Source organism: Guyanagaster necrorhizus (genome assembly GCF_019112545.1).
Source record: "Guyanagaster necrorhizus MCA 3950 unplaced genomic scaffold BT62scaffold_38, whole genome shotgun sequence".
Taxonomy (NCBI): domain Eukaryota; kingdom Fungi; phylum Basidiomycota; class Agaricomycetes; order Agaricales; family Physalacriaceae; genus Guyanagaster; species Guyanagaster necrorhizus.
In genome coordinates, this window is record NW_025064917.1 from 346,462 (window position 1) to 372,931 (window position 26,470).

Sequence of the window (26,470 nt, forward strand, 5' to 3'; positions counted from 1 at the left end):
CACTTAACCCACGAGAATGAATGAAAGCGCAAGGCACGGGGAACTGGTCGACAGAATATGCTATCGAGATGGGGGATGAGAGTGAAGATTTAAAGGTCACACCGTGAGGACTTGACTCAGTTCTTCAAACGAAGGAGAGGGCAGCCTGTACTTGATAATTTAGGTCTTGAAGCACGCAGTGTGTATACTACTCGCGGAACGCCCAACGTTATACGTCCTTTCCCGCATGCAGTGCCACGTTCGAAACGTTGATTTGGTCATTCGAAGCTGGAAAGCATAGGAACGTTTGTGTAGTGTATGCATTTCAGCGCTGCAGTGTAGCCTCGAGATTCTGTGGATACCATTTCGAGACTACCATTATACCAAAGGTAATAATGAACCACAGTATTGGTGGCAACATGATGTTGTCCATGAGCATCCAGCTGAGTGTTGCAATTGAGCATCATTATCGCTGAAGGATGTCATGATGAGGATCTGCGACACGAAGAAAATTCAAGCCATCAGAACGTGCGATGTTCATACGCAATTCGAACCGGTGAGAAGGGACGAATTCGATGACAACCCCCGGGTCACGCCCTTTCAATGTTGACTACCACAACGAACAACAGCTACTGGAGTCCAGCCCATCGTCCGGGCCATCAATGCAGCTTTTTCTAATGCACGTCTCACTAGCTCGTGAATGTCGCTGAACCTCGCAACGATGGTTGGAGATACTGGAGTCACGTCTGGCGCGGAGGGGAAGGCCCAGACTGACATTCGGGTGCTGGTGAGTGGTACGACCCTTCTTCAATGCGAAGCGCATTGACTTTGTTATCTACAGGGACCGAGGACATCAAGCATCGTACGGGTTTGACCCAACTGAGGCTGTGGTTAGCTGGCTCAATGATCGGCACGTATGTGGTGTAGTGCTGCTGCTGTTCTTGTACCGCGCCGTAGGCCGTGCTCCCCAGCTAGCTCAGAATACTAGACTCTCCTCTTTCGATACGCCAAGAAGGCAAGAAATTCTTTGGTTGTTGGAATAGTCATCATCACAACCCGGAAGAAGAGTCGCTATCGAACGGTTCACTCCCGAGTCGGAAACTCCTTTCTGGGAGCGACCATTCCAGTTCAACAGCAATTGGCGACTTAAGAGGTCGACGGTAGTTGCCATTTTATGGGTCTAGTGCACTGGACAGCCCATCCGAGCGTATCGTCGTTGGTAATATCTTCGTTCAAACACGTCCGTCATGGTTCAACTTCTGAACCTTGTCAATACTACCTAGCCTGGAGATATCGTGAGTGAATCATTTGTCTACTCTGAACAATGAACGTACCCATCACTCCAGACTATAGCTCGCTCAAGATAGCCATTGTTATCTAGAAGTAGCCCGCATACGCTGGACCTCTGAGGTGTATCAAGAACGATGTGAGTACATGATGGTGCACCTTTGATGCATTGTACCGAGAAATGCAGAACTTACAAGCATCAGTGCTCGACGCTCTGCACCTCAATCTACATCCGAAGATTCAGCACAGTACGTTTCCTTACCTTGAACTGACTTGGATCTGATTCGGCGGCAGCCCTGGAAAATTTCGGATGGGCTGTAAGTTGCTGCAACTAACACACACCCCAGCTAAGCTAAAGGGCCACCTCGGATTAAACTCGCGTCGCGCCACTGTTGATCTTTGCTATTCGCAGGAGTGAGTCTGGTGCAAGTATCCATGAAGGGGGCATGTGTCCATATTCCTTGGACAGTGAAGTCGAGTCTGGTGTCTATTATCCGCGCGACCCCTAAAATGCCTAAGAAATTCTTGGTGTTCAGCGTTATCTGGGGAAAGTTAGGGTACCCTACTTCTTGCTGGGACAACACCCTATTCCACTGTGTCCCGTCACATCTCAGTTGCGTACTAAGCCTTCTTTTCTTGTTGTCCCCGAGACCTCTGGAGAGCTGCGAAGAATGAGGATGCGGTGGTGCTATGCAACCTGATGTCGTCGCGTCATACATCTTTGGCCAATGCAGCGTCAAGGCGGCGGCTAGAAAGCATCATGGTGCTTGTCTGGGCATCCAAGGGTTAAAGCCAAGGTATTAGGGTCTACAGTATGCCAGGCTCTCCTACCAACGAAAGCCAGCACTAGTCATGTCACGGCTCACATCACGAGAGGATATAAAGACGAACCGGTTGCTTACCGGACTTCCCTCAGCTCATGATGTCTCTTTCAAGTACAGACATGTCCTACGGTTAAGTCCCAAGCTATTCAGATGATCCCGGCTCACAAACCGTCTGCAGTACGCCTTGGATCATCTGGGCTAAAGGTATCGAAGATTATCCTCGGTTGCACGGTATATGGCAGTTCCGACTGGTATAGCTGGGTCCAAGACGAAGAAGCGAGCATCAAGCAGATCAAAGCGGCGTACGCCATTGTCTTCCTCTTTTCCAATGCTCATTTTGCTCTCTGCCAGTTACGATATCGGAATCAACGCCTTTGATACTGCTAATGTATTATTATTTTTTTTGCTCGCCCTTTTCTCTAACCGACGTCGGCATGCGTTAGATTTACTCCAACGGACAATCCGAAGTCGTCTTAGGGAAAGCCATTAAGCAGCACGATTTGTTACGGGAGAAGATTGTTGTAATGACAAAGGTAGGTGATTTTGATTCGGTTTCGCAAGGGGGTAACATCGTTACAGGTTTTTCACCCAGTAACACGATCCATGAACGAACGGATTACTGGCCAAGCATCGGCGCTCGCCGATGATAACGGATATGTGAACCAGTACGGGCTCAGTCGCAAGGTCCTATAGGCATAGTTTTTCCTGAAACGATGTGCTCATCCATACTTCAGCACATATTTGATTCGGTCCAGAAGAGCCTGGATCGTCTGCAACTGGATTATATCGACGTTCTTCACTGCCACGAGTTTGACTCCGAGACCCCGATCCATGAGACGGTGAGGAGACATACATACATCCGTTCGATCGACTCTGATATACCGAACCCAACTGCTTTAGATGCAAGCCCTTCATGATGTAGTAACAGCTGGTTATGTTCGATATATCGGAATATCGACCTGTCGTGCCTGGCAATGTATGCACGTTCTTTCTTCCATGTCAAGGTCAAGGTTACACCCTGACATCATCTTTTCTTGTACAGTCCATATCATGCAAAGTACCCTCTTTCCCAAGAAGCGCATCCTAAGAATACTAACGGGATTTGGAGATTACGCGCTCAAGAATTGTTTGACGGCGTTTATCGTGGTAGAAAACGACTACAATATCCTCTATCGCGAGGATGAAAAAGAGTTGTTCCCCACCTTGAAGGTTTGTCCAGTGTACAGAATAGTTCTGGCCGTATCTGATATTCGCCTCAGCATTTCGGTCTTTCTTCCGTACCTTGGTCCACATTTGCTGGTGGTGCTGTCGTCCATCCTCTTCATCAGCAACGCAAATGGCTTGTCGATGCCAGGTATGTGCACCGTATGGAAGTACGTCAACCTACTCATTTGCGCCCAAAGAACTACCGATAACCAGTTAGAGTCGAATGACATGATAATCTTGAGGTGAGTCAGCCTCTACTTTGATTACCTGAATCCCAGGCTCCTGACACATCTTTCTGTATCAGGGTAGAAGAGATTGCTCGCCGCAGAAACATCACCATGACCCAAGTCGTCGTTGCATGGTCCATTAGCCGAGAAGGTATATTCAAACGGAAGCGTTGTATTAGATCGTTTACTGATGACCGTGACTTAGGAGTTTGTGCCCTGGTCGTCAATGTGTCGTCCACTGACAATCTTTTAGAAGTTGTTGGTACGTTCGTCCTATTCACTTCGACCTCCCGGGTATAAAATTTTGATAGATGGCTTGGATGTGATGCTTACTCCCCATGAAATACGGTATCTGGAAGAACCATATAGTCCACAAAGGCTTCGTCATTAATGAAGCACGTAATGCTGTTTTCTCGAAGTGGCTACGATGCAGGCGTGATTGTATATCATCTCCATGTTTGTCTATTAGTGATCAATGTACCTCTCTTATACGCTCTAGGATGAAGACTCGAGACTCTCAAGATTGTCGCCGAAGCAACATTGATAGAACGGCATTGGAGAATTCACCGAGGAGTCAGGATGAGCCTATCACAGAGCGAACAGACGAACACGTAAAGCTCCTGATGTCTGACCGCCCAGATGACTTCATGTACGACGTCAAGGGAGGCACGGTCATAAATTTGAAGCTTGAACCTTATAACTTCTCAAACCCTGTGAAAATGGAAAAACTTAGTTCTGTGACTCAACTGATGCTCGTTGGAAGTTGCGTTCCACGGACCGGTACCGCTTTCCAACTTACAAGAAGCATTACTATCTCTTAGCAGTATCGCCATCAATACTACAGTACCCGCATATGTGGGTCTCCTTGGCTTGGGCCATCTTTGGCTGAGCCCGTTCAAATAGAATAAGTCCTTCACCAATCCGCTTACATCCAAATTCGCGGGTAACAAGGTGCAATATTTTTTTTGGTGAAACCATCAGGCACGTCTTAGACACGAACGTCATCATGTCCACGGGACATCAATATAAGGCATCTACTTTTGCCTCCGAGACAAAGCTACAATGGTCGACTCTACTATGATAACCCCGGCTCAACAAGAAGACTACAGAAGCAATCCTAGGAACTTTCAAGACGAGCATGGTCATCAAGTCACTCGTGATGCTATCTCTAGTATGCCAGTGGGCGGTAGGCAGTTTCTATTTTCCATTTTTGCTTTAGCTGATAGGAACCTGCTAGATCCTATCGAGTCCACCGGCACTGGCTACGGTAATACTACCGAAGCGGCTACCTTGTCTCAAGCCTCTGCCTATGAGGGTATATATTACTCTTTCATCTAATTTTCCAGGGCACTATTGTTTTTCTTAGGCGACGGTCAGACGGCCGTTGGTAAAATCTCCAATTCCGAGCGCTTTGAAAGAGGTCGTGAAAAGAAGGTGAGCACATATAGATGTTGAACGCATGACGAAATTCGTCATGCCGACCTTGGAAGTAGATGAGACCTAACCACCACATATGCGTCTGAATCCCCACCTTTTCCTACGAATGTTTTGAGATACAACTGGTATATAACATGGAATGAATCTGTTTGAACTTCTTGTCATTTGCAAGGCCTGTGCGGCCCAGATTACAAGTACAAAACGTCTAATGCTTTATGGTGCTTTCAAATTCATATTTACTTCCCCGCACGATCAATAGAACGGCCATTCTCTCCAAGTGCCGCCTTTGCATCCTGAGCTGAAAAGTCTCCATCTTCTTGACGGGCGCTACAGATATGCAACACGGTTTTCTCCTGAAGGTCTGCCGTGGAAGACACAGTATGACGGTCCGCCTAAATACTATTATCCAAACGAGACAAGATACGCTTTTAGATATAACACACCTTGACCGCCAATTCAGAATGAGTCGCGAGGAACTCGTTCCATCCTTCCGCGTTGTCGATAGGAGCGGACGTCTGGTATCTGCTTTTTGCCAGGCTCTTCTGTTTCTCTCTTTCGATAATCTTTAGAAGGTTCAGACCCAAAGTCCCGACGAGGCGAAGGAGACGGGACATACCACTGGATCGTTGCTATGCACTGAACTGAAGCGGAATATCAAAAGCGGGTCTTGGTCTAGGAAACGATGAAACTAACCTAGAGTTTCGTGTTGCTCCCAAGAGCGCGCGGGTTGGTGCTCTTGCACCTTTCTTGAGCACGGACAAAATGACTGAGTACATGATGGTCGGTGTTCAAGCTCAAGGACAGTAGTTGACGTCCTTTTATGTGGATCAGCATTGACGTCAGCAGTGGGGCCGACCCACTTTAAGGTCGCGAACGTGTCATTCGTGAGCCAGATAAATACAGAGTCGAAAAGCAACCCAGACTGAGTGCTGAGTCTTCACAAGGGTAGGAGAAGAGCGACCTGAGAATCTGCATGAGCGACAGAGGACCGACGTGACGGCCAGTGAAGAGAAAAGTTCCTCGAAATATATTTACAGAATCCCAGGCAAAAGAATGAGAAACAGGGATCCTCGTTGACAATTCGCACAAGTACCAGAAGCTGGTGAAAGGGGATAAAGCAGAGTCGCCATTGCAAGGGCCTAGGCCTGCCGTCCTTTCGGTCCGATAATGCTGCGTGATATGTGACAAGCGTTACAGTTTTTTCCTCTTCCTCTTTCTCCTGGCAGAAATCGGTGTTGGCAACGGTAGACTTTACAATCATTTTGGTGGTTTCCATACCATCGCTGAATTACTCTGAAGTAAACCGTAGGGATGGCTGGGCTTCTGCCAATCGGCAATGAAGTCCTTTCGGGGTCGAACGCGTGCCGCATACAGGTGCTGAGAATGTTCCATGCTTCAGCGATGGTCGAAGAGTTCGTGGACATGTTTCTTTACAAATGGTCGTATTAATGGATATCGCAGCGGTCGTCGAAAAAAGCAGGCTCGTCGTCGCGGTGGCGGCGGTGGAGGGAGAGCTACTGCTATGTCTCTGGAAAAGGTCAAGAATGCGTTCCAGCGCGACGAGTTGCCGCACTCCGAAATCGACTTAGAAAAGCAAGATAATGACGCTCGTAGCACCATGTCGTTTCGTCGCCACGACAGTTCGCAGGATTTAAAGAAACGCAAGGGCCGTTGGCATGAGCTTCCTGGATATCGGGACGAGCGAGGGAATATGCTCAATGCGTTGGGGAGGAAGGCGTACAACTCACCGTCTCCTTACCTGGCCAATATGGGGACACAAAGGAGGGTTGATTCATCTTCAGCGCCAACAGTTATACCTCCCTCCTTGATGAGCTCTGAGGACCGTCGGAGGCCACCTAATCATACCTTCAACCGAAGAGATCACCGAAACGATCCCTTTTCTTCTTCGATGAACCGGGGTCGCAGAGGACCTGCGCCGCGGTTCGATTCCTATGATTCTCCCAGGTATGGGGACGAAGGCAGCGTCTCATACACGAGGAATGCAGACAGCAGAAAACCGGTGCAGGAGTTTTCACAAAAACCGACATGGATATCGCCAACAAGGCCCAGCCCCTCTCCTAGATTCCGACCTTCTGAAAAACAATCCTCACATATCTCGGGCGCCAGAAACGAGTTTTTGGATGAGGGATCCTCTCTCTCAAACGAGTCATCAGGTCCACGTGGTAACACCTCGTACAGGTCGGCGACTCCGTACTTGAAGCGCTTGGCAAAAGCCGTGGAGGTTCGGAAGGCTCCTTCAGCAGAATCATCTGCGTCGTTTTCCTCATCTTCTTCATCTCCCCCATCCTTCGCATCCTTTCCCCTTATGCCTGGTCTCCTTTCCTGCCTCACCGAAGTTGTGGGCACTCGTGCCCAGCCTACACCCATCCAGGCTCTTAGTCTTCAGCACCTGCTTGAGACTGAATACGATCCAAACAGAAAATGGAAGGAATACCTTCTCGCATCTGAAACTGGGTCTGGAAAATCGGTAGCCTACTTCCTGCCCCTTCTTCAATCCCTCAAAGTTTCGGAGCTCAGTGGGCAAATCCATCGAAAAAGCACCCATCCTCTGAACCCCCGTGCCCTCGTCCTCGCTCCGACGCACGAGCTGGCTCGTCAACTATCAGGATTCGCTAAAGATCTCATTCATGAGATCAAGTTGAGAATACTCTGTGCTAGCCAGGCGAACGTGGATAACAAGATGAGTCTTGGAGGCGGAAGCGCTGCCCAGATGAAGGGGAAGCTTGATGCTGCGTTATTCAGCAATCACTCGCAAGATCTCCAGGTGCGACCTGGCGGGAGATTCCCGGTAGACGTTGTCGTCGGTACGCCGATGAAGTTGCTCGAGTTGATCAAAGGTCGTGGCTGGGAGCGCAGGATCGGGAATGAGACCCCAAAAGCTCAGGAGGAAAACAGCGAAGACGTCGAAGATCAGGAATTCCAGAAGAAGCCTAGACGTGGCAGAGATCTTGGCGTCGTTCCCACTGGCACTCTGGGTGCAGCTCCAGAGATGGGTCTGGCTAACGTCGAATGGGTGATTATTGATGAAGCCGACGTCCTGTTCGGTATGTGGGATGTTTACGAGTCATCAGTGTTGTACTAATACTTTTTCTTAACCAGATCCTGATTTCCAAGAAACTACGCGTCTTTTGCTTTCCGAAGTCAGTGCCGCTCGTGGATCACCTGTACCTTACTACCCCGACGAGTTCAACTTCAAGACCGAGAGTGTAGAACCGAAGCCGATTTCTTATCCATTCAACCTCATCCTGTGTAGCGCTACCATCCCTAGTGCTCTCGGCAACTACCTCGAGACTCATCATCCCTCTCACACTCGTTTGGCCTCGCCGACGGTACATCACCTCCCCAAGAAGCTCCAGACTGAGTACGTTGGCTGGACGGGCACCAACAAAAATGCCGACATTGAAAAACGCATCAGGAAGGTGTGGGCTGAAGATAGTATCACCCGAACCGGGAAACTGTCGAAGATCTTGGTATTCTGCAACAAGAATACCAAGGTGCAACTGCTCAGCCAACATCTGGAAGGAAAAGATATTAAAACTGTCGCGATTGATGGGACAGCGGAGTCAAGAAGGAAGGGGTCGAACCATCATCTGGACGGGTTCCTTAAAGTCAAGTCAGATGAGAGTGTTGCCGCGAAGGAAGACGGTACCGAGGATCCGAGCGAGACACCTCATGTCATGATAACGACTTCGTTGCTTTCAAGAGGGTTGGATTTCAGTCCGGAAATCAAGCACGTCTTCATCGTGGATGAGCCGAGGAATATGATCGATTTTCTTCATCGGGCTGGCCGCTCCGGTCGAGCAGGGGAGAAGGGCAAGGTTGTGGTGTTTGGAAAGCTTGAAGGGCGAGGAAGTAGTCGGGCGGTAGATTTAAAAAAGCGGGTCGGTGCTTTGGCTGCTTAAGCTGGTCATTTGAGATGTACACATCTAGGTAATTCACGTATTGCATATTCACTAGGTAGTATAGTAATACTCCACTCAAAAACTAACGATACTTACACCACACCTCACTGATTCCGTCCAGTCGATGGATTTCAAATATACAGTCTGGTAGTGTACATACTTTACAAGAATATTTTCTCCGCTTAGATCTTCATTCCGATGTTGACATGCACAGCCTTGACTTCTGTGTACCTAAGGAAAGAGTTAGTTGCACAATTATGAACATTAACAAATTGAACACGGACATGTTCAAGGCATACTCGCCACATTCCCTACCATTGCCAGACTGCTTGTAGCCTCCAAACGGCATGCCGGGTTCTGTGATACCGTAACAGTTGACGTAGGCAGTACCAGACTCCAACTGGTGAGACACTCGGAGAGCCCGACTTGAATTTTCTGAGAAAACAGCCGCAGCTAGACCGTAGGATGAGTCGTTGGCCAACTCGATCGCCTCTGTGCTCATTATGAGCAATTCTTCTTAGTTCTGATAGCACTGTTCTTTCTCTCACCTTCCTCAGTCTTGAACTTGATCAGCGCAGCCACGGGGCCGAAAATCTCCTCCTTGACTGCCTTCATGTGGTTATCCCCCGTGAAGACAGTCGGCTGGATGAAGAACCCTTCTCCAATGCCATGTTTCTCTCCGCCTATATGGAATTTAGCACCGTCCGTCCTGGCTGAATGAAGGTAGCTCATGACGCGCTATATATATATCGTGGGTTAAGCTCCTTGGACGCCATACATGATTAAGGGGATCATCCTACTTCAAATTGTGTCCGCGAGACTTGAGGTCCGTGCTGGGTCTCGGCGAGGAAGGGGTCGCCCGTTACGTGCTGCAGACTCTTCGCGACCGCGGTGAATTTTTCAACGAAGGCATCGTAGATGCCTTCTTGGAGGAGGATTCGAGACGAGGCTGCGCATATTTGACCCGCATTAGAGCTATTAGCCATGCTTTAGTTAGCAAAACAACATGGTGTAGCCGGAGAATGGATGGGCATACAAAATACCCAAGGTCGCCCATTTCACTGCTTGTTCGATGTCTGCATCGTCGAAGATGATACACGGGCTCTTCCCTCCAAGCTCAAGAGTGACGGCTTTCAAGTTCGATTTGGCTGACGCTTCTTGGATCTTCCTTCCCACGGCGGTACTTCCGGTGAAAGCAACCTTGGAGATGTCCGGATGTTCGCTGATTGCCTGGCCAACTGTGTTACCTACATGGCATTCAGTAAATTTCTTTTGAAGAAATTGGGGACATAGAGAGCCTCTCACCGTAGCCATTTACGATATTGACAACGCCGGGTGGGAATCCTGCCTCGATGATGAAGTCAGATAGACGTTGAGCAGTTAATGGTGTTATTTCGGATGGCTTTAAAGAGATAAGGGTCAGTTCTCGAGTTAAAAAAAAAGATGAATACCTTCAGAACGACAGTATTTCCAGTAGCAAGCGCTGGGCCGAGTTTCCAAGCCGCCATCAACTAGTTGACGTGTCAGTGTAGTTTGTACTAGACCACGAAGGATCGGATCACCATAGGGTAGTTCCAGGGTATGATTTGCCCCTGATCAGCAAATGAGTGTGTGCTGGACGGACCGAATGCGACCACGTACCACAACGCCGTAGGGTTCGTGGCGAGTGTAACTTAGCTTATCTGCATTAGTCTGGTCAGACAAGGTGAGTACATGTACACAGGGCCGTGCTGAATATCTCACTTCGATAACTTTCCCCTGAATCTTGTCTGCCCAGCCAGCAAAGTACCTCAGGACGGCGACCACGCTGGTAACATCCAGGGTTTTAGCGACCAGGAATGGTTTCCCTGTGGACAAATCAATGAGTGTGTTGGTTCCAAGACAGACGCACGATACGCACCGACATTCAATGTCTCTAGGGCAGACAATTCATCAATATGCTGTTCCACGAGATCTGCGAATTTAGAAAGGAGCCGTCCCCGTTCAGAACCAGGACACTTGAGGCCCCACGATTTCTTGTAGGCCTAGTCAATGATGGTTGAGCGGTTATTGAACGTTCCGCGCTGGCATTCCTCACCTCCTTGGCTGCTTTGACGGCGAGGTCGACGTCTTTCTTCGTACCAGCAGCAACGGATGTAATTGTTTTCCCGGTGGCTTAAGTTTCTCGTTAGGTACAATGGCGTAGCCAACCGACTGAGATCGGCATACCTGGGTTGACAACTCTAGAAAATGGAACATTTCCGTCGGTATTATTCAGGTGGAAATAAGCTAGAAACTCACTCGATAGAACCGCCTTCGGCGGGGGCAACAAACTTTCCATTGATGAAGAGACCAGTGTGGACTTTGGTGGTGCCCTTGAAGGTGGGTGTATCAAAATCGTAGCTGAAAGTTTGACTCATGGTTAGGGACAGAAGAGGTTGTGGGCATTGAGGTTGGCCCGACTCTTATAAAGCACGGTGGAGTCAGGCGAACGCCATTCGTAATGTCAATTAAACATAGAAGAGAAGATCAGAAAGAGACTATTAAGCCGGCTGACACCAACAACCCACGGCACGGCAAAAACGCGGATTTGAGGTATGGAACCGATGCCGAGTGTTGCTGACAGAGGACTTATCGTAACGTCATTTATGTATATCGTCCGTGATATAAACCTCAAACACAGTGAATGTTGTTGCTCGTCGACCACTTTTGAGGCGACTCCCAACTCGATATAGGCCGTGCAACTGCGAAAAAAGCGCAGTACCAGCATTCCTCTCACTTGAAATGGCTATCATCCCTCACCTTCTGGAAGCCAACGGGATACATGTGAAAGATCATAGGCATATGGCATCACTTGGAGTCGGACGTTCGTTTTCACCTTTCCCGAGCTTCAGTGAGCAGTTACGTAAGCTAAGCCGAAACTCTGTTAGATCTGGCGATAATAGAAAGTTATTTGGGGCGAATACTGAAACGTAGTTTACAGCCGTCTGCATAATACTCGCACAAAGGGCGCTTGCTATCAAGCGGTGAAGAGAGCGGCGTTCTCGGAACCGTTTCATGAGTTCGAAGTCCCCAAATCTAGTTTATGCCTAGTTTCTCATAGAAAGACGAATAGAGACCTATTGCCTTGAAAGCCGATAGAGATATAAAATGGTGCCTGGCGCGACCGAACGCATTCCATTGAATTGGGTAGTGGTAAAAATACCAAACCTACAATGGGTCCTATCAAAACGGCTTCGATCCACGATGCCATAACACCCCATAGGTCATGATATTTGATTTCGATGCCCTTGAGACGAGAGTAAGTACGACTCGAGTGAACGGTACTTTGGGATGGTCGTGGGTGAATACCGGGGGATAGGAATCCCCCGGTACCAGGATGAACTGTAGGTTTCGTATGCCGAAAGCGCATCACCGACTCTTCCTTCCACGCTGCAACGAGCATATTCACGCGAGCCCTACCAACGCTTTCGGCTTCCCTCGTTCGGGTGTCGATAGCGGCGATACTGATCAAATAATCAGCAGGGTTAACATGAAGCTCAGGTGGCGACAGTCTCCGTTCGAACCATGGCACGGCATCTGCGACAGGACCTGAATACAACACATATCCTTGGGCGAGCAATATCACCGCGTCGAGCTGGGGAGGAAAATCTCCGACCGAGATTGATGAAGCGTCATGATGATCGTCCGTCCTTTCTTCGCAGGACTCTAAGCCGATACGCACTTTCTTGCATCGAGACCGAGGAGCTGGACTCCGAGACTCAGGCGTCTCCGTTCCCATCCCCGGCTGATGCATCTGCACATTCCTTCAGTCCGATCTTGAGGATGATCTCCTCGACAAGATTACGACGTTTCTCGTGGCTGATCGAATCGGGCAGACGGAGGTCCGTGACATACATAAGCGTCTCGCGAACAGTTAATGTGGGAAGGAAGACGTCGGTTTGAGCGACGTAGACACTTGAAAGGGAAGGAGAACCATTGTAAAGCAACTGTCCTCGAACCAAGAGACGGATTCGCATTGCCTGGGAAGATACTGAGCGGTCTTCTCATTTGAAGGCTAGCATGGCGCGGAAGTCCTGATCCAGATAGACCTGAGCTTGAGAACACTCACTTGTTCGAACTCGAATGACTATGCAGCGTGCAAGAAGCGTGGAGCCGGTGCCATGAACTTTGCGGCTTAGAAAAGACAGAAAGAGCAAGGAAAGTCTAAACTCCCCTCAGTGAAGAAAGGGATACTACAATTGAAGAGGACAGTCTGCTACCCAAATATTCATTTATCTCGCCCGCAGTGAGGAATGAAAAGGTTTATGCATTACGGATACACAGAAACCACGGAATGCGATAAAGGTCAGGATCGTTCCGGTGAGTTGCCGTATTGTCTCTCTCCCCTGTGTTGCCGCAGCGCCGCTTATCTCGGCTTCGCGCCGACACCGCAGAAGATTTCTCGTTGCTTGTATACAGACCGTCCTTCCCTCCCATCTATCTCGTCTTCATATTCGAGGTGTACCGACCGAGCAGTATCTACATGCCGCTTTTCAATCGAGAACATGGTGAAGGGGTGGTGGAAGTATTGCCGCCATCGTATTGCGCACGGCATCCTAGAGGACACTATTGTTCCTTTCGTCTTCTCAAGAATCAGCTATCTCATGATTGGACTCACTCCTCCGGTGACACGATTCTTGTACTACTTTATTATGCTACTCGTGCACTACGCTTCGTTGACGTTTCCGGGGCTGTCGGTTTCTATATCGAAGGATTTCGCAATGTCAACGCTCATCACAAACTTGGTCTTTGCAGTACACACCTATGTATGCGGTTTTCTTCTTAAAGCCAATTCTATTCCGGTATATCTGCGCTGGACAAAGTGGACTTCGCATCTGGTAAGCGATTGTGGGTGCTCACTATGCTTTTCGACTGACTTGTTTGTTCCAAGTTCTACAGCTCTGGTGAATAACAAATTCAAGGACCGAAACTTCGACTGACTCCTGGGTGACCCACATTCCAGCCCTGACTGTAACGCCTACCGCGGTGATTTTATCACTGAATCGCTCGCTGTCCCACACCAGACCTGGTTTATCGTTCCTATAAAGCCTTCTCCTCTCTTGCGCAGATGCTTATCCTCCATTTATTTCCTGTCAGCACCAAAATCCTCAGCCGCGCTCGACCATCTTTGAACCAAAGGACGACAGAGACACTGCTCTGCAAACATTGAAAACTCCCCGCGATCCCGATACAGAGGGTGTCCAAGTGCATCTCGAGAACTATTCCTTTCGTGCACGCATTCGTGGAGGACAGTGTCTTAGCATAAATACAAGGCGTCAATACACGGTTCGAGCCTGGGAAGATCAATGTTATTCTCGGACCCTCGGGGTGTGGTAATCGTTATTGTTGAACATGATGGCACGTCGCCTACGATCAACGTCCTCGACAGCTTATGCAATGGACGAAGACATGAAACCGAATGGCGCTTCGGCAACCCGTGATGCAATCCATGCTCTGTGGCTCATATGTGACCCAAGACGACAAATCTCTTCTCCCCTACCTCACCGACTAAGAAACTTTATAGAGTTTGCTGTTGCTCTCAGACTGCCGAGTTGGTTGTGGTTGTCGAAGAAGAAAAAGCAGCAGAGAGCGGACGAGGTGATGAAGAAACTGGGGCTGAGTGCTTGTGCTCATACCCTGGTTGGGAATCAGTTGTTGAAAGGTATCTCGGGAGGTGAGAAATGCAGGGTCAGCATTGCGATGCAAGTATTAACAGACCCTCGGGTTTTGTTGTGACTTGATCCCGTATCCGAGACAGCTCTTCTCTGATGTCTTTCAGGTTCCTTCACGGCAACCTCGATTATGGACGTGCTGCGGCAACTTGTGGGTGAATACCCGTCCTTCACCAGAGCTCTTCGGAATTGTTCGAGCATTTCGGGAATGTTCTTCTCCTAACCAAAGACGGGAAAGTGGCATACTCCGGCTCTGCTAGCGGCATGGGCATGCTGGAATATATGCACTCGGTGGGCCTTCAGTGCCCTCCAACTATGAATCCCGCAGACTTTGGTCATCGATTCATGAAATAATGGGTCATTCTGTTTAGATCATGTCCGCCTTATTCTTTTCCCTGCCTAGTCATGATACGTCAGTATTCAAAATCGTATCGGATGCATACAGGGAATTCTTCCCAGTGAGTATACCTCCGTCGATCGAGCTTTCGTGCGAAGTGGCTGAAATTGGGAGAGTTTACTTTGTAGGCGTACTCCAGAACATGGTTATCTACCCGATGGAGAGGGGTATCTTCTACCAGGTGTGTTATTCAGCTCTTAAGTGATGTAATGCCTTGTTCGTCATGTTTAGGAATACAGCGACGACGGATACTCTATTGAAGGCTTTTTCTTGGTGTATACTATCCTGGAGTTACCTTTGCAAGTCGTGGCCTGCTTCGTGTTCTCCGCTTTAGCAGTTGTCGCAATCAACCTCTCGTATACTATGTCGACATGTTTCTCATCGTCACTCTCGGTGCTTTGTGTATGGTCAATGCAGGGGTGTCTCTTGGAACCAACCATCTTCAATATGATATTCAACGAGCATATCTTATGGCGTTAAATGTGATGAACGTTTATCCTTTATGATCTTTATGGCAGGTGTGTACAAGTCTGTGTAATATCTTCCTTTGGATTCTTATTTGTCTGTTGTAGGGCTGATGAGTGCAGACATGCCAGCTTTACTCCAGGGCGTTAACCAAGTGTCCCCTTTGGGACATGTCATTCGGAATATCATGCCGCTTGCTTTCCGCGGGCAGATATTTTCTTGCGATGATGATCAAAAACTATCTGATGAGTCATGTGTGGTTAGTGCTGGTGAGCAGGTCCTTGAGATGTATCATATGAACGGAGATGCTGCAACCCTCAGTCTTGGGGTGGTCGTTGTCACCATGGTAGTGTCTCGCTTTCTGGCATATATTGTGGTGAAGGTGACTAAAGTAAGGTTCGGGATCCAACGCGTAATCTGCTGTTTGTCGAAACGATATTACGAATGTGTTGGTTTTTCCAAATATCACATATCTTTGACTTTGACAGTTCCATAAATTGTTACATTTGAAGACGATTCAGGTTAAACGTTAAACTTTCGACTGGGCCTCGAACTCTTTTTAAGTTCTGTTCCTAAGTGCTAGACCGTGTGAAATAAATAGCAAATTCGGAGTCGTCGTCCACAGGCGGCCCTGGCTTGTTCAATAACCACGACGGTGAACGCTGCGACCGTCGTTCGTTGCTCATCGGCATCGCGCCAGTTCACCATCCCACGACGTTACCCTCTTTTTCTCGTCTTTGTTTTTTTTTTCTCCTTTCTCCGTTTCTTTCCCTTTCGTAATCAATGTCGATGTCGGCATCGGCATCGACGTCTACCTCGCCTACAAGTTCGAATGTGCACCCCCACCTTGAGAACAACGATGAGAAGAACAGGTCTGTTGCTGTAGTGGTAGAGGTCATTTGTTGTGTGCTCACTGTTGCTAGTGTCGTAATCAAGGTCGGGATGGTGGGCGACTCACAGATCGGCAAGACGAGTCTGATGGTCAAATACGTCGAGGGAAGCTTTGACGAGGATTATATCCAGACGCTGGGTACGTTGGACTTGTCCTGTTTCTCCTTCCTGCCGCTAAGTTCCTTGTCACACAGGCGTAAACTTTATGGAGAAGACCATCTCCGTCCGGCGAACGACGATAACGTTCTCAATATGGGATCTTGGCGGCCAGCGCGAGTTTGTGAACATGCTACCGCTCGTGTGCAATGATGCGGTAGCAATACTGTTCATGTTTGATTTGTCGAGGAAGAGCACGTTGAATTCCGTCAAGGAGTGGTACCGGCAGGCGAGGGGATTTAACAAGGTGCGTGTATAATTTCCCACACGACAGATTCCTCCTCACACCTTGTGGTAGACAGCGATACCCTTCCTGATTGGCACCAAATTCGACCAATTTGCGACTTTCCCTAGAGACGAGCAGGAAGAGATCACGAAGCAAGCGAAACGCTTTGCGCGAGCCATGCATGCATCCCTCATCTTCTGCTCCACGTCCTCGTCAATAAACGTGCAAAAGATATTTAAAATCGTTCTGGCCAAGGCATTTGACCTCAAGTGTGTGATTCCGGAAATCGAAGGTGTAGGCGAGCCGGTGCTGATTTATGTTGATGTATGAGTATAGTTTGATGCGCCGGCCTGGGCGCGCGAGAAAGTCTGAATTTCGGGTGAGTTTCGATTCTCTGTCTTGTGTGTGTGTGTTATCTCACACAGAGCAGGGAACCCCGGCTACGTGGGAATGGATGCTCCTGCTATGGTTTGGAGCGCCGTTGGATCACTCTTTGTAGATGGTTGGCGTCCCTTGTGAGGTCCAGTGTACCATTAGTGAAATGCATGGACGTGAGAAGAAAGATCACATCGCATTCCTTTCCCCTCTTGTCGCCAATTGATGTCTCGTTTTATCATATCTAGTCATGCATTTTCCCTCTTCCCATACCTTACAAGATGATTTCCTTTTCCTTTGGCTATTATGTCCTTTACACTCTTTAACAATTCAATGTTTTATCGATTTCTATTTTACTAAAGATTGCATATTTATGGACGGTTCGATTCTCGGAGTTTGAGATGAATAGTAGTATACGGAAGGGCCATCGTAGCAAGGAAGCAGAGAGTAGTCATAGAGTATAGATCCATGCAAGCTTCTCGGCCTCGCACTGTCTGTCTGTCTCGTAAATCGTCTCGCCACCTCTTCATCATCAAAGGTCTGGTGTGACCGGGACAAGTCGTTCGTTGATTTTGGCCGCCCAGCTCTGGGCAGCTTCTTCGGACAGGTTTCGCCTTTGAATCCTTCGAATACAACGCCTCTACGTTCTGCTTCGAGATGAGAAAGGGCAGCCGACGAGCAAAGCTGCGAGGCACGCGTCCCCATTGATGGTGTTGCTCTTGCTCGGAGGGAGAGACGATAATATCATATATATAGGTTTTTCGACCTGTATTAAAATTGGATACTCTATTTAAAAACCCATGAGCCTACCGTGCCGCTATGAACACGAGAAGCTTACCTCGAGCACGGTGGTCGCTTTTGCCAATACCTTCTTCCCTCTTTTGCCAGACAGACAACACGGACAATGAAGAGAACAGCAACGGAGGCGACTGTTCGACAAATGCTTCCTGAGCTCAAAGACTATCTATCCGAGAGCCATATTTCTGATGAAATCTGGTTTTTCGACTGCATCAGGAGATCCAACTCGAAAGACTTGCAAACGAAACTGGGTAGACAAATTTCATGAAAAAAATGCTTTGACGTTATGGGCATATTAGCTGGGGAAATACTCGGGTAGGGAAACAGAGAGCACTGAGACTCGAACAGAGTGACATCATCGCTTGACAACAGTTAGCAGTATGGAAGGATTGAAGAATAGGAACGACGATCACTACACCCTCTTGCTGCTGTGCACGAAGTTTTAGTGTTGTTTGTTATTCTATCAAACGCAGACAATAAATAGAATGTTGTCATGGATCAAAATTGACGACTAAGATTTGAACGTAGTACGCCCGTCGTTATTACTTAGAATTAGCGTTCAAATCTGGGTCTTGTTATGCGATGTAAAAACACCAACTCTCAAGTCCGGCGCAGCAGTGAAAGAAACTAGTAGTATTTGAACAGCAGAACAGCAGACACAGCCGCATCCACAATGCAATAGTCAGCCTTCTCCAGCTCTGCGCTCTCGAACCACAGATACTCTGCGTGCATGCACATCTCTGATGGAAGTGGAGGCGAGTTTCTATGTGCTGCTATTGAGAGAAAGAAACAAACCAATTGGAGAAGAAATGCATTACCTTCTACAATTACAAGTAACAGCCATCTATCCTCTACATGATAAGACAGCCCTTCTTTCCCTTCCGCTTGTCCTTCTTTGTTACCATCTCAGCCTGACGCATCGCCAAATCCCGCTCGTACAACTCCCGTTCGTACCGAGCCCGATTATGCTCCTCAGCTTGCAGCTGCTGGGCGAGCGCCAGATCCGACGGCGCATAACTTTCCGCGTGAACGATCTCCTCTGCCGTCTGTCCTGCGAAATCACCTCCGGCCGGACTCGCCCGCACAAAATCTGAGTCGACAAACGTCGAGGAGCCCCCATCGACATCCTCCAGGCGCTCCCACACCACCGAGGGCTCCTTCAGGAACACAAAGTCCGTCACGAGGGAATACAGTGCCTGTTCGTGTTTGTACAAGACGGATAGGTGTAGATTCCGATAAAGAGCGACAAGTATACCCGGTCGGACAGTGTTAGCGAGAGTGAACAAACCATGGTAGGTCAGCTGAGAGCGCGTGTTGTCGAGGAATCTCCGAACCACGATAGCTGGGATTGACAGGGGGTTTGCATGAGATTCTTAAAACAAGCTCAGCCACGTACCATCTTCGATCTTCTGCCTATCTTCTTCACTAAGAGTCGCGCTCCCTGATGTCCCTGCTTGCGGCTCGTCGCTATCACCGACGACGAGCTGTCCCTTTGCAGTATGATCCGCATCCGCAATAAGCATCGCCGCGCTATCATAATCGCCAGCCGTCCTCGTCAACACTTCTGCTTCAGGACTCTCCGGATCGACGAGCCATCCATGCACGAGCTCAATACCAACCTGCTCAAACAGCTTCAGCTCGCCAGCACCAGTACGGAAAGACGTTGCAGCGGTAAACAACGGGTTCAGGTCCATGCCCTCTTCCTACCGAATTAATGAATGGGACACGGGTTGGTATGAACTGGAACGTACTTTGAGTGTAAGGCATGATAGATAGGGCAGACGAAATGTCGACATCTGGACAGTTGAGTAAAAGGTATTCGGCCACGAGCTGGCAGAGGTGTTCGTAAGAGACTGCTTGTCGGTCTGGAGGTTCAATGGTGATGTTTCCGCGTAGGATTAGGATGTTGCCTATTGGTATTTGGTTTAGCTTAAGCTGCAGAATATGGGGTGCGTCGTACATATAGCAATGAACGAACACGGCCTGGATAAAAACAACTGAGAATACAGACAAGAAAACGAAATTCGATCGACACACCCATTGAAATTCTGGGTGATAATCCTTATGGGCCGTCTTGATGGCTCTGTTCCGAAACGTATTTCTTTCATGTACCAGACTTCCGCTGACGACTGCATTGTAGGGCTTTCCAGAGACATCGCGCCCTGGTCGAAGGCGTTGTGATGGTGTAAGGAGAGGAAATGACACGTGCTTTATACACGCATGTACGTAAATAAATACGTAAATTAAAGACGTCAGCCCGGGTTTTGTTTTACCAAAATAATATTGCACCTTGTCCCTTTCCAAGGAGACCGGCGTATGCAGGTAGCATTCTTGGCGACAGATGCCGAAATGCCGATACTCCCCGTGCTAGGTCTATTCATATCTGACCAGAGGCCAACTCCCTGCAGGATATGTGCAGGTTCCTGCTTGCACTATTTCGTCGGACGAAAGATGTGGTCAACATGCTCAAATCGGAATCTTCGAATGATTCAAGGACGCTTGCGTATGCATTTCGTACCTGTATGACCGACGGCCAGTCAACAAGCGGACCCAATGTTTTTCGGACCAATTTCTTCAAGGATGTTGTCGCCGCAACGAGGGAAAATATAAATTTTCATTTCAATGATCCATATATCATTGCTCGACAGTCTAGAAATATTCACCCTCCATCGATGCCACTGAGCTCGAGGGGGCTTACCAAGATTTAGAAGATGCAATATGCGACGCCTCGGATATGTCGCACCTTACGATGGAGCCCATGCCAAAAGATCTATATCATGTGGGACGAAGCGCACTACTTGGAAAAAAATATTTCGACCCACAGCTACGACAGGAATCCAACCTTTCTATCCTTGAACGTGTGCTCTCCAGGCTTCGATACACAAACTTGTTCTCGTTCTTTGTATCTATCTTGGGACGCATCTCACCACCTGCCCAGACGCGATTGGTAGGCTCGCATCAACGGATCTTTGAAGTCACGTTGCGGTCCGTGCCTCCGTTCACAGACCTTGGATTCGACCACTTGATGACTGGACGACAAGTGGGGAAGATAGGTGCTCAAACACTAGCTGAAGTCACGGAACTCGAGTGTGTTGTCCATATGGGTCGACCTCTGTCAGTTCGCCTCCATCTCAAGGCTTATCGATTCTCATATGTATTGTAGCTGGGGTGGACGTTACGATTTTGGTGGCAAGGACGTGAAGAGTACCATCCTCGCCCAAGTGAAGCCTCTATGCCAACAGCCAGGGGACTTTACTCTAAGAAAGTGACGCGCGTTTGTAGCACCTAATAGATTATGCTGTTAGCTATAACGTAGACCTCACACAGCGTAGCGATAAGCAGAAACGCGGTGAGGGTGCTCGACAGACCGTATTCAATATATATAGTCCATCCCGACATAAAGGGGTATCGAGCTTGGCCGGCGGGATACGACGGAGCTCCTGCTTGCTAATCCAACATTTACCGCCCTAGAGCTTTCATCGTAATAAATCTTCGCCTGCCTCTCCCGGCGGCTAGCTCTCGAACTGGATTCAAGAACATACACCGCAATGCTGGGCGAGAAAAACCTGGTCGAAAACCAAGCTCTTGGCCGCTAGTCAGACACCTATCAACCTCGCGTCTGTAATGATGTACCTATGCTCTCCTCTAGTCCCAGAGCTCATAGTTGTTCAACAAGGAAACGGAATAACGGATAGTATAACAATGCTTCTATCCTACTTCGACGTGCAATGCACCGCAGCCTCCGTCCCGCCAATCCTAGATATCAAAACCTGCGTTTACATGAAACCCGCAGTATGCATACATCCATTTATACCTTGCCAGCTGCTCTTACAGTCTCGTCAGCTCCCAAGATGCAAAAAATGGATGACCCAATCCTGCGTGGACCAATTGGACTCCATGAGCTGCATACTCCTTCTGCAGCTCCGTTCTCAGCGCCCCTCACCGACAAACCGGTACACAGTCTCAGAGTCTCCAGTTTTCTCTTAAGCATTCCTAGGCATTAACCCATACGACATGAGCCGCAAATGCGACGGGGACATCTCCGTGACGCTGTGCTACCCAATGACAAAGTCCATCACCTAACCTCCTCATTCTCCCCTTGTCTAATACCCTCACTCCTAGATAGATCCTCCAATACCTCGACGACCCCGCCATCCGCACCCTCCTCGGTGTCGATCCCTCCCTAACTGCCAATTTCACGTCGTGCAACCACGATGTAGGGAACAACTTCTGCCCAGGATGCTCTCCACCCCACCAAGGACTACGTCTCCGCCCTTCTCGAACGCGGCATAAGGGTGCTCATACACGTGGGTGCGTATGATTGGATATGTAATTGGGTTGGGAACGAGCGGTGGACGATCGCGTTGGGGCAGAGTGGGCAGAGGGAGTTTGCGAGGGAGGAATTGAGGGAGTGGTATGTCGATGAGAAACCTGCTGGGAAGATCCGGAGCACGAAATGGTTGACATTTGCTACTGTTGATGGAGCGGGGTATATGGCTCGTATGTTTCTCTCAAGTCTGAGTGTGAAAGAGGACGATTAATTTGATTTCTTCAGGTCCCTGACGATAAGCCGAAAGAATCTTTGGCCATGGTTCAGCGGTGGCTTCGCAGGGACGATTTCTGGATCTATTCTTTGTCTTTACTCTGATTGCTTTCGAGATCAGTTGTCAAATATTTTCGCCATGAATTCAAATTTGCATCCAAAAATAAAATACATGCGATTCGTAGTGATACTTATAAAGGAGATTCACCACCCAAGGTGCGCGAACTGGTTCAAGACATCCCTCGCAGTATCCGCCTTCGTTCTAAAACCCAGCCCAAATATCCTCTCTTGCTTTCCCGTATCATAACTCATCAGATATTGGGCCCCCGCTCCAGCGCCCGGCACGCCTACAGGTAGCCTTCGTGACTGCATAGCCAAAGAGTTTGCAACATCCACTTTCGCGCACATGTAAGTCTCTGATGTACAGAAAGGAAAGAGATGAAACACTCACGCCAATCCTGCCATACATACGGACCCGCGGACACGATGATCCTCTCACCCCCCGCAGCATCTACGAACAGCGCCCTGATGTGCGCCTCCGCCAAATCACGCACGTCGACCCAGCAGTGCCCTTTGGATGTCATGTCTTCGGCACTCATGTCCCCGCGGACAACGATGTTGTACCATTCGTTGGTGGCGTACCCGAGGGATTGGGGGTTCGGGACTTCGTTGATGAAAGGCTGATGTGTTTGGTGAGTGTGGAAAAAATAAAAAGGAAAGAAGAGCGAGAGCTCACACCGTGGACCTAAGAAGAGGGGTCGAAGAGATGAGATTTAATTATTATGCTGGGGCAGGAACTTACGTTCGGTGGGTTTATAACCGTGAGGTCCCAAGGTAATGTGCCTTTGCTCTCATTAAAGAAATCCCAGGCAGCTGTATTCGCCGGATAAGCACCCTGGAAATCGAGTATGAGGATCACTACTAACCTTTCTCCGCCAGAGTCTTAGACGCACAGTACTTTGCAGCAAAAGAGGCATTACTTCCTTTCTCCTCGACTTCTTTGACTGCTTGCTCGTTCCAATCCGTCTCGGAGAAGACCGTGGGTTCGGAGGGGAAGTGGAAGACGGCAGTGCACGATGATGTGACGACCACGCGCTGAACGTTTGTTCTAGTCGAATAAAATTAATATATTTCGTCGGGAGATAAACGGGACATGGTTACCCGAACTTGGCGACGCTAGTCAGTAAGCCAAGCGTACCCTTCATGGCTGGTCCAATAACCTCTAATTCGAGTGTTTACTGAGCAAAAGGAAATGAGGCCAGTTGAAATATCTCACCTCCTGGATCCACGGCAGTCAATACGACGGGTGAAGCTGTATGAATGACACCGTCCACATCCAGAACGGCTTCATCGAATGCACCATCCTGTCAAGTGAATCAGTTCATGGAAAGTATATCATGAATGAACGAGAAGTTCGCACCACCATAATGTCGGGTACCTGAACAAGCTGGAATCGTTCCTCGTAGGAAGCAAAGAGCTCTCTCAAATGCCTACCCTTGTTTTCGCTCCGCACCGCACCCAGAACAGCTATCCCCCGTTCAAGCAAGGACCGAGCAATCCAGGAGCCAATGTAACCATTCACTCCAGTTACCAGTATTTTTGTGTCAGGGTGTTGCTGGACCGCAGGCATGCTATGGTTGGAGAGAAAAGACTATCCCCGGAAAGGTAGCTCGACCTCGACGCGCGTCCTTTCATGCCGAGAATCTCACCCCGGTCAATCCAGGATGAGATAACTGTGATCAAGTGATTTGCATGTGCCGTTATCATATATTTAAAATGCGGCCATTGTGTTGTGTTCTTGGACTTGAGAGCATATCGGACACGAAGAACGAAGAACAAACTCAAGCGTTGTGGCCTTGAGGCTGATATCTCGAGCTCAGACTCCTCACCTCTGTGCTAGATTGTACTTCTGAGTGATAGGCAGCCTCGAGAACCCGCCATCGAAAGGCCAGGAATCTAAAAAAAAACTCCAAAGCTCTTTATCTGCAAGAATGAGAGCAGAATATGGTAGTTACCTTCATTGAAATCAGCTGCTTCAAGGTTGCCTGCGACCGGACAGTCGACATGTCTGGTTATTGCTGGTAAATCTGTGATAAGTTTAGAATGCTGGAGCCAGCCAATTTAAACCTTACCATGAGCAAGGAATGAAACAAAATGGTGTAGCAAGAGTAGTACCTAGTGGTCAGCATTGAGCAATCATCGAAGCGTGACCGATCGCAGAAGCATAGGCAAGACTAGCACCGTAGCAACGAGAAACTGTAGAGATTCTCTGAAATGAAATTCAATTGCAAGAAAGAGAATTAACCCAAAATTAACGAGACGTCGGGCTGGCAGCCGAGACGAGTTCAATTCAATCTCTGTCCGGAGATGCGCAGCCATTATCAACTAGATTGACGGAATTATCTTTTGTCATCTGTATCTCGACCCGGAATCCATGCATACAAAGCATCCTTCTCAGGTGATAGAGAATCCTCAGTCACTTCGATGCCTCCAATTCCCCTCGTTGAGCTCAACAACGGTACGAAGATACCAATCACAGGTTAGTACACCTGCATACAGTGATTTTTCGCTCATATATCTAGGTATTGGTGGTGGTCCGAGTGGAATGACGGTTGAGGCATGTGATGCAACGAAGGATTGGATACTGACGGCGATTCAGGTGAGCTCACCGACCTTTTCTGTTTCGTGAACTGAATGATATTGAAGGTGGGGTATAGGCACATTGATACAGTCTTGATATATAGTCTGGGCTTTCCTCCCAGGTCTGTGCATTGAATGGCAATTGTAGGTACAGAGAAGGCCATCGGTGAGGTGATCAGACCCTGGAAATCTCAGCAACAGAGTGATGTTGAGAGGCAAAAACAGTTGACATTAGCTGAGTACCCATAATAACTGCAAGGTTGACTCAATTGATAAGACAGCAGATCACTTGTTGTGTCAAACAGAGCCCAGCTGTGCTTGACACAATGAGTGATCTGCTGTCTCATTAATTGAGTTGACCTTGCAGTTGGTACTCAGCCAATACCAACTGTTTTCATCTCTAAATTATGTAAATATGTAACATTCATATTCCTGCTATGTTAGTAGTAGTTCTTGTAGATGGATTGATGTATCCAAGCAGTTTTTTTTTCAGGAGACTGCTCTATATGTTATATGTGTTTCCATATAAGGGAGTTTCTGATGGTGAGACAAAAGAAAATCTCCTTTAATTGCCTTGCTCATCTGTGCAGATACAGAGTCTCAGATCACATGAGACATGGCACCATCCTGAGATCAGTGATAAAGCCCAAGTACAAGTGATTATTGCACAAGTGCCATAAAAAGGCTATCTAATTGGTTGACTGGTGTTCAACCTATCATATAAGGTTATAGAGAAATCTGCCTCTAGAGTACAAGTCAAATTAGGTTACCCAGGCACCACATGTATGAGTGCTATTAGATACTAGAATTAGAAGGTTGACATAAGATTCTTCATATATATATGATCCATTATGAGTTATGGATTACCTGTCAAGAGGTTAGACAGTTTGTCTGAGAAGACTATTCAATTGTTATAATTTTTTCTTATTTTATCATCTTTTTCTTATCTTATCAGAGTGTTTATCTTATCTGAATGCCTACTTGCAAGTGTGAGAAGATTAAATAATCACAATAATATGCACTATTATACTTGGTCACCTCATCTTTGAACAATTCCCTATTGTCTACTCTCTGATGACTAGACAGAACAAGCAGCACAGCACAGAACAGTACAATAGGAAAACAGTTATATTTATCATAGCTAGACAGTATATAAGTAGGATAGCTCTCACTATAGTAGTTCAGCTTTGAGCTATAAGTTTATTCCATACTATCTTCTCTTGAGCCTTGTCTGTCTTTGGCCTTGACAGCACTTCACCTATTAAAACACACTAAGAGGACTCTAGTGTGACTGTATGAATGTGATGCAGTGCTAGTTTATCACATGTTTAGATCATGTGTCAGCTAGATCTAACAGTTAGCTCAAAGCTTCCTGCTTCCCTTTTCTTATGCATATTTGTGGC

At 48.0% G+C, this 26,470-nt stretch overlaps 13 protein-coding genes across 13 annotated transcripts; 7 read left to right on the forward strand and 6 right to left on the reverse strand.

Annotated features, from left to right (window-relative positions):
• Positions 1-2,240: 2,240 nt before the first annotated feature.
• BT62DRAFT_908429 (aryl-alcohol dehydrogenase) lies at positions 2,241-3,914 on the forward strand (the record flags this gene model as incomplete). The annotated part of the gene is made up of 12 exons (XM_043183709.1): positions 2,241-2,392; positions 2,442-2,478; positions 2,534-2,623; positions 2,670-2,774; positions 2,825-2,929; positions 2,991-3,066; positions 3,133-3,147; positions 3,199-3,299; positions 3,350-3,433; positions 3,575-3,674; positions 3,729-3,785; positions 3,835-3,914. 12 exons carry the CDS (start codon positions 2,241-2,243, stop codon positions 3,912-3,914), a joined length of 1,002 nt encoding a protein of 333 aa, XP_043034934.1.
• A 1,198-nt stretch (positions 3,915-5,112) lies between these two features.
• On the reverse strand, positions 5,113-6,063 carry BT62DRAFT_1080166 (uncharacterized protein). Its single transcript, XM_043179558.1, has 4 exons — positions 5,654-6,063; positions 5,577-5,601; positions 5,404-5,523; positions 5,113-5,352 (listed from the first exon to the last, which is right to left on the reverse strand). Exons 1-4 carry the CDS (start codon positions 5,734-5,736, stop codon positions 5,197-5,199), a joined length of 384 nt encoding a protein of 127 aa, XP_043034935.1. The 5' UTR covers positions 5,737-6,063; the 3' UTR covers positions 5,113-5,196.
• Positions 6,064-7,286: 1,223 nt separating this feature from the next.
• Positions 7,287-8,883, forward strand: BT62DRAFT_908203 (P-loop containing nucleoside triphosphate hydrolase protein; the record flags this gene model as incomplete). The annotated part of the gene is made up of 2 exons (XM_043183697.1): positions 7,287-8,025; positions 8,081-8,883. 2 exons carry the CDS (start codon positions 7,287-7,289, stop codon positions 8,881-8,883), a joined length of 1,542 nt encoding a protein of 513 aa, XP_043034936.1.
• BT62DRAFT_937203 (aldehyde dehydrogenase) lies at positions 8,875-11,708 on the reverse strand. Its single transcript, XM_043187268.1, has 14 exons — positions 11,164-11,708; positions 11,092-11,105; positions 10,961-11,037; positions 10,784-10,907; positions 10,627-10,730; positions 10,525-10,575; positions 10,446-10,475; positions 10,335-10,394; positions 10,189-10,285; positions 9,920-10,130; positions 9,684-9,858; positions 9,432-9,621; positions 9,168-9,375; positions 8,875-9,114 (listed from the first exon to the last, which is right to left on the reverse strand). Exons 1-14 carry the CDS (start codon positions 11,280-11,282, stop codon positions 9,066-9,068), a joined length of 1,509 nt encoding a protein of 502 aa, XP_043034937.1. The 5' UTR covers positions 11,283-11,708; the 3' UTR covers positions 8,875-9,065.
• A 417-nt stretch (positions 11,709-12,125) lies between these two features.
• On the reverse strand, positions 12,126-12,935 carry BT62DRAFT_937206 (uncharacterized protein). The gene has a single exon (XM_043187269.1). It carries the CDS (start codon positions 12,879-12,881, stop codon positions 12,624-12,626), a length of 258 nt encoding a protein of 85 aa, XP_043034938.1. The 5' UTR covers positions 12,882-12,935; the 3' UTR covers positions 12,126-12,623.
• BT62DRAFT_488780 (uncharacterized protein) lies at positions 12,909-13,784 on the forward strand. Its single transcript, XM_043181142.1, has 2 exons — positions 12,909-13,224; positions 13,299-13,784. The coding sequence occupies exons 1-2, from the start codon at positions 13,158-13,160 to the stop codon at positions 13,688-13,690; spliced, it is 459 nt and encodes a 152-aa protein (XP_043034939.1). The 5' UTR covers positions 12,909-13,157; the 3' UTR covers positions 13,691-13,784.
• On the reverse strand, positions 13,514-14,182 carry BT62DRAFT_937208 (uncharacterized protein). The gene is made up of 4 exons (XM_043187270.1): positions 13,846-14,182; positions 13,782-13,797; positions 13,667-13,731; positions 13,514-13,605 (listed from the first exon to the last, which is right to left on the reverse strand). Exon 1 carries the CDS (start codon positions 14,113-14,115, stop codon positions 13,945-13,947), a length of 171 nt encoding a protein of 56 aa, XP_043034940.1. The 5' UTR covers positions 14,116-14,182; the 3' UTR covers positions 13,514-13,605; positions 13,667-13,731; positions 13,782-13,797; positions 13,846-13,944.
• A 119-nt stretch (positions 14,183-14,301) lies between these two features.
• BT62DRAFT_923388 (uncharacterized protein) lies at positions 14,302-15,453 on the forward strand (the record flags this gene model as incomplete). Its single annotated transcript, XM_043184502.1, has 6 exons — positions 14,302-14,578; positions 14,684-14,727; positions 14,754-14,867; positions 14,948-15,034; positions 15,113-15,154; positions 15,205-15,453. The coding sequence occupies 6 exons, from the start codon at positions 14,302-14,304 to the stop codon at positions 15,451-15,453; spliced, it is 813 nt and encodes a 270-aa protein (XP_043034941.1).
• Positions 15,454-16,221: 768 nt separating this feature from the next.
• Positions 16,222-17,041, forward strand: BT62DRAFT_908401 (small GTPase; the record flags this gene model as incomplete). Its single annotated transcript, XM_043183706.1, has 4 exons — positions 16,222-16,310; positions 16,362-16,468; positions 16,524-16,732; positions 16,784-17,041. The coding sequence occupies 4 exons, from the start codon at positions 16,222-16,224 to the stop codon at positions 17,039-17,041; spliced, it is 663 nt and encodes a 220-aa protein (XP_043034942.1).
• Positions 17,042-18,431: 1,390 nt separating this feature from the next.
• BT62DRAFT_937210 (DUF544-domain-containing protein) lies at positions 18,432-20,084 on the reverse strand. Its single transcript, XM_043187271.1, has 6 exons — positions 19,922-20,084; positions 19,845-19,867; positions 19,636-19,794; positions 19,281-19,583; positions 18,703-19,226; positions 18,432-18,647 (listed from the first exon to the last, which is right to left on the reverse strand). The coding sequence occupies exons 1-5, from the start codon at positions 20,038-20,040 to the stop codon at positions 18,736-18,738; spliced, it is 1,095 nt and encodes a 364-aa protein (XP_043034943.1). The 5' UTR covers positions 20,041-20,084; the 3' UTR covers positions 18,432-18,647; positions 18,703-18,735.
• Positions 20,085-20,598: 514 nt separating this feature from the next.
• Positions 20,599-21,139, forward strand: BT62DRAFT_937211 (uncharacterized protein). Its single transcript, XM_043187272.1, has one exon. It carries the CDS (start codon positions 20,619-20,621, stop codon positions 21,045-21,047), a length of 429 nt encoding a protein of 142 aa, XP_043034944.1. The 5' UTR covers positions 20,599-20,618; the 3' UTR covers positions 21,048-21,139.
• Positions 21,140-21,586: 447 nt separating this feature from the next.
• On the forward strand, positions 21,587-22,532 carry BT62DRAFT_988980 (alpha/beta-hydrolase; the record flags this gene model as incomplete). Its single annotated transcript, XM_043190131.1, has 6 exons — positions 21,587-21,676; positions 21,736-21,763; positions 21,882-21,928; positions 22,011-22,100; positions 22,123-22,359; positions 22,440-22,532. The coding sequence occupies 6 exons, from the start codon at positions 21,587-21,589 to the stop codon at positions 22,530-22,532; spliced, it is 585 nt and encodes a 194-aa protein (XP_043034945.1).
• A 68-nt stretch (positions 22,533-22,600) lies between these two features.
• Positions 22,601-24,162, reverse strand: BT62DRAFT_489006 (D-lactaldehyde dehydrogenase). The gene is made up of 8 exons (XM_043181143.1): positions 23,848-24,162; positions 23,704-23,791; positions 23,589-23,649; positions 23,354-23,535; positions 23,230-23,300; positions 23,164-23,172; positions 22,879-23,107; positions 22,601-22,822 (listed from the first exon to the last, which is right to left on the reverse strand). Exons 1-8 carry the CDS (start codon positions 24,055-24,057, stop codon positions 22,632-22,634), a joined length of 1,041 nt encoding a protein of 346 aa, XP_043034946.1. The 5' UTR covers positions 24,058-24,162; the 3' UTR covers positions 22,601-22,631.
• Positions 24,163-26,470: the final 2,308 nt, after the last annotated feature.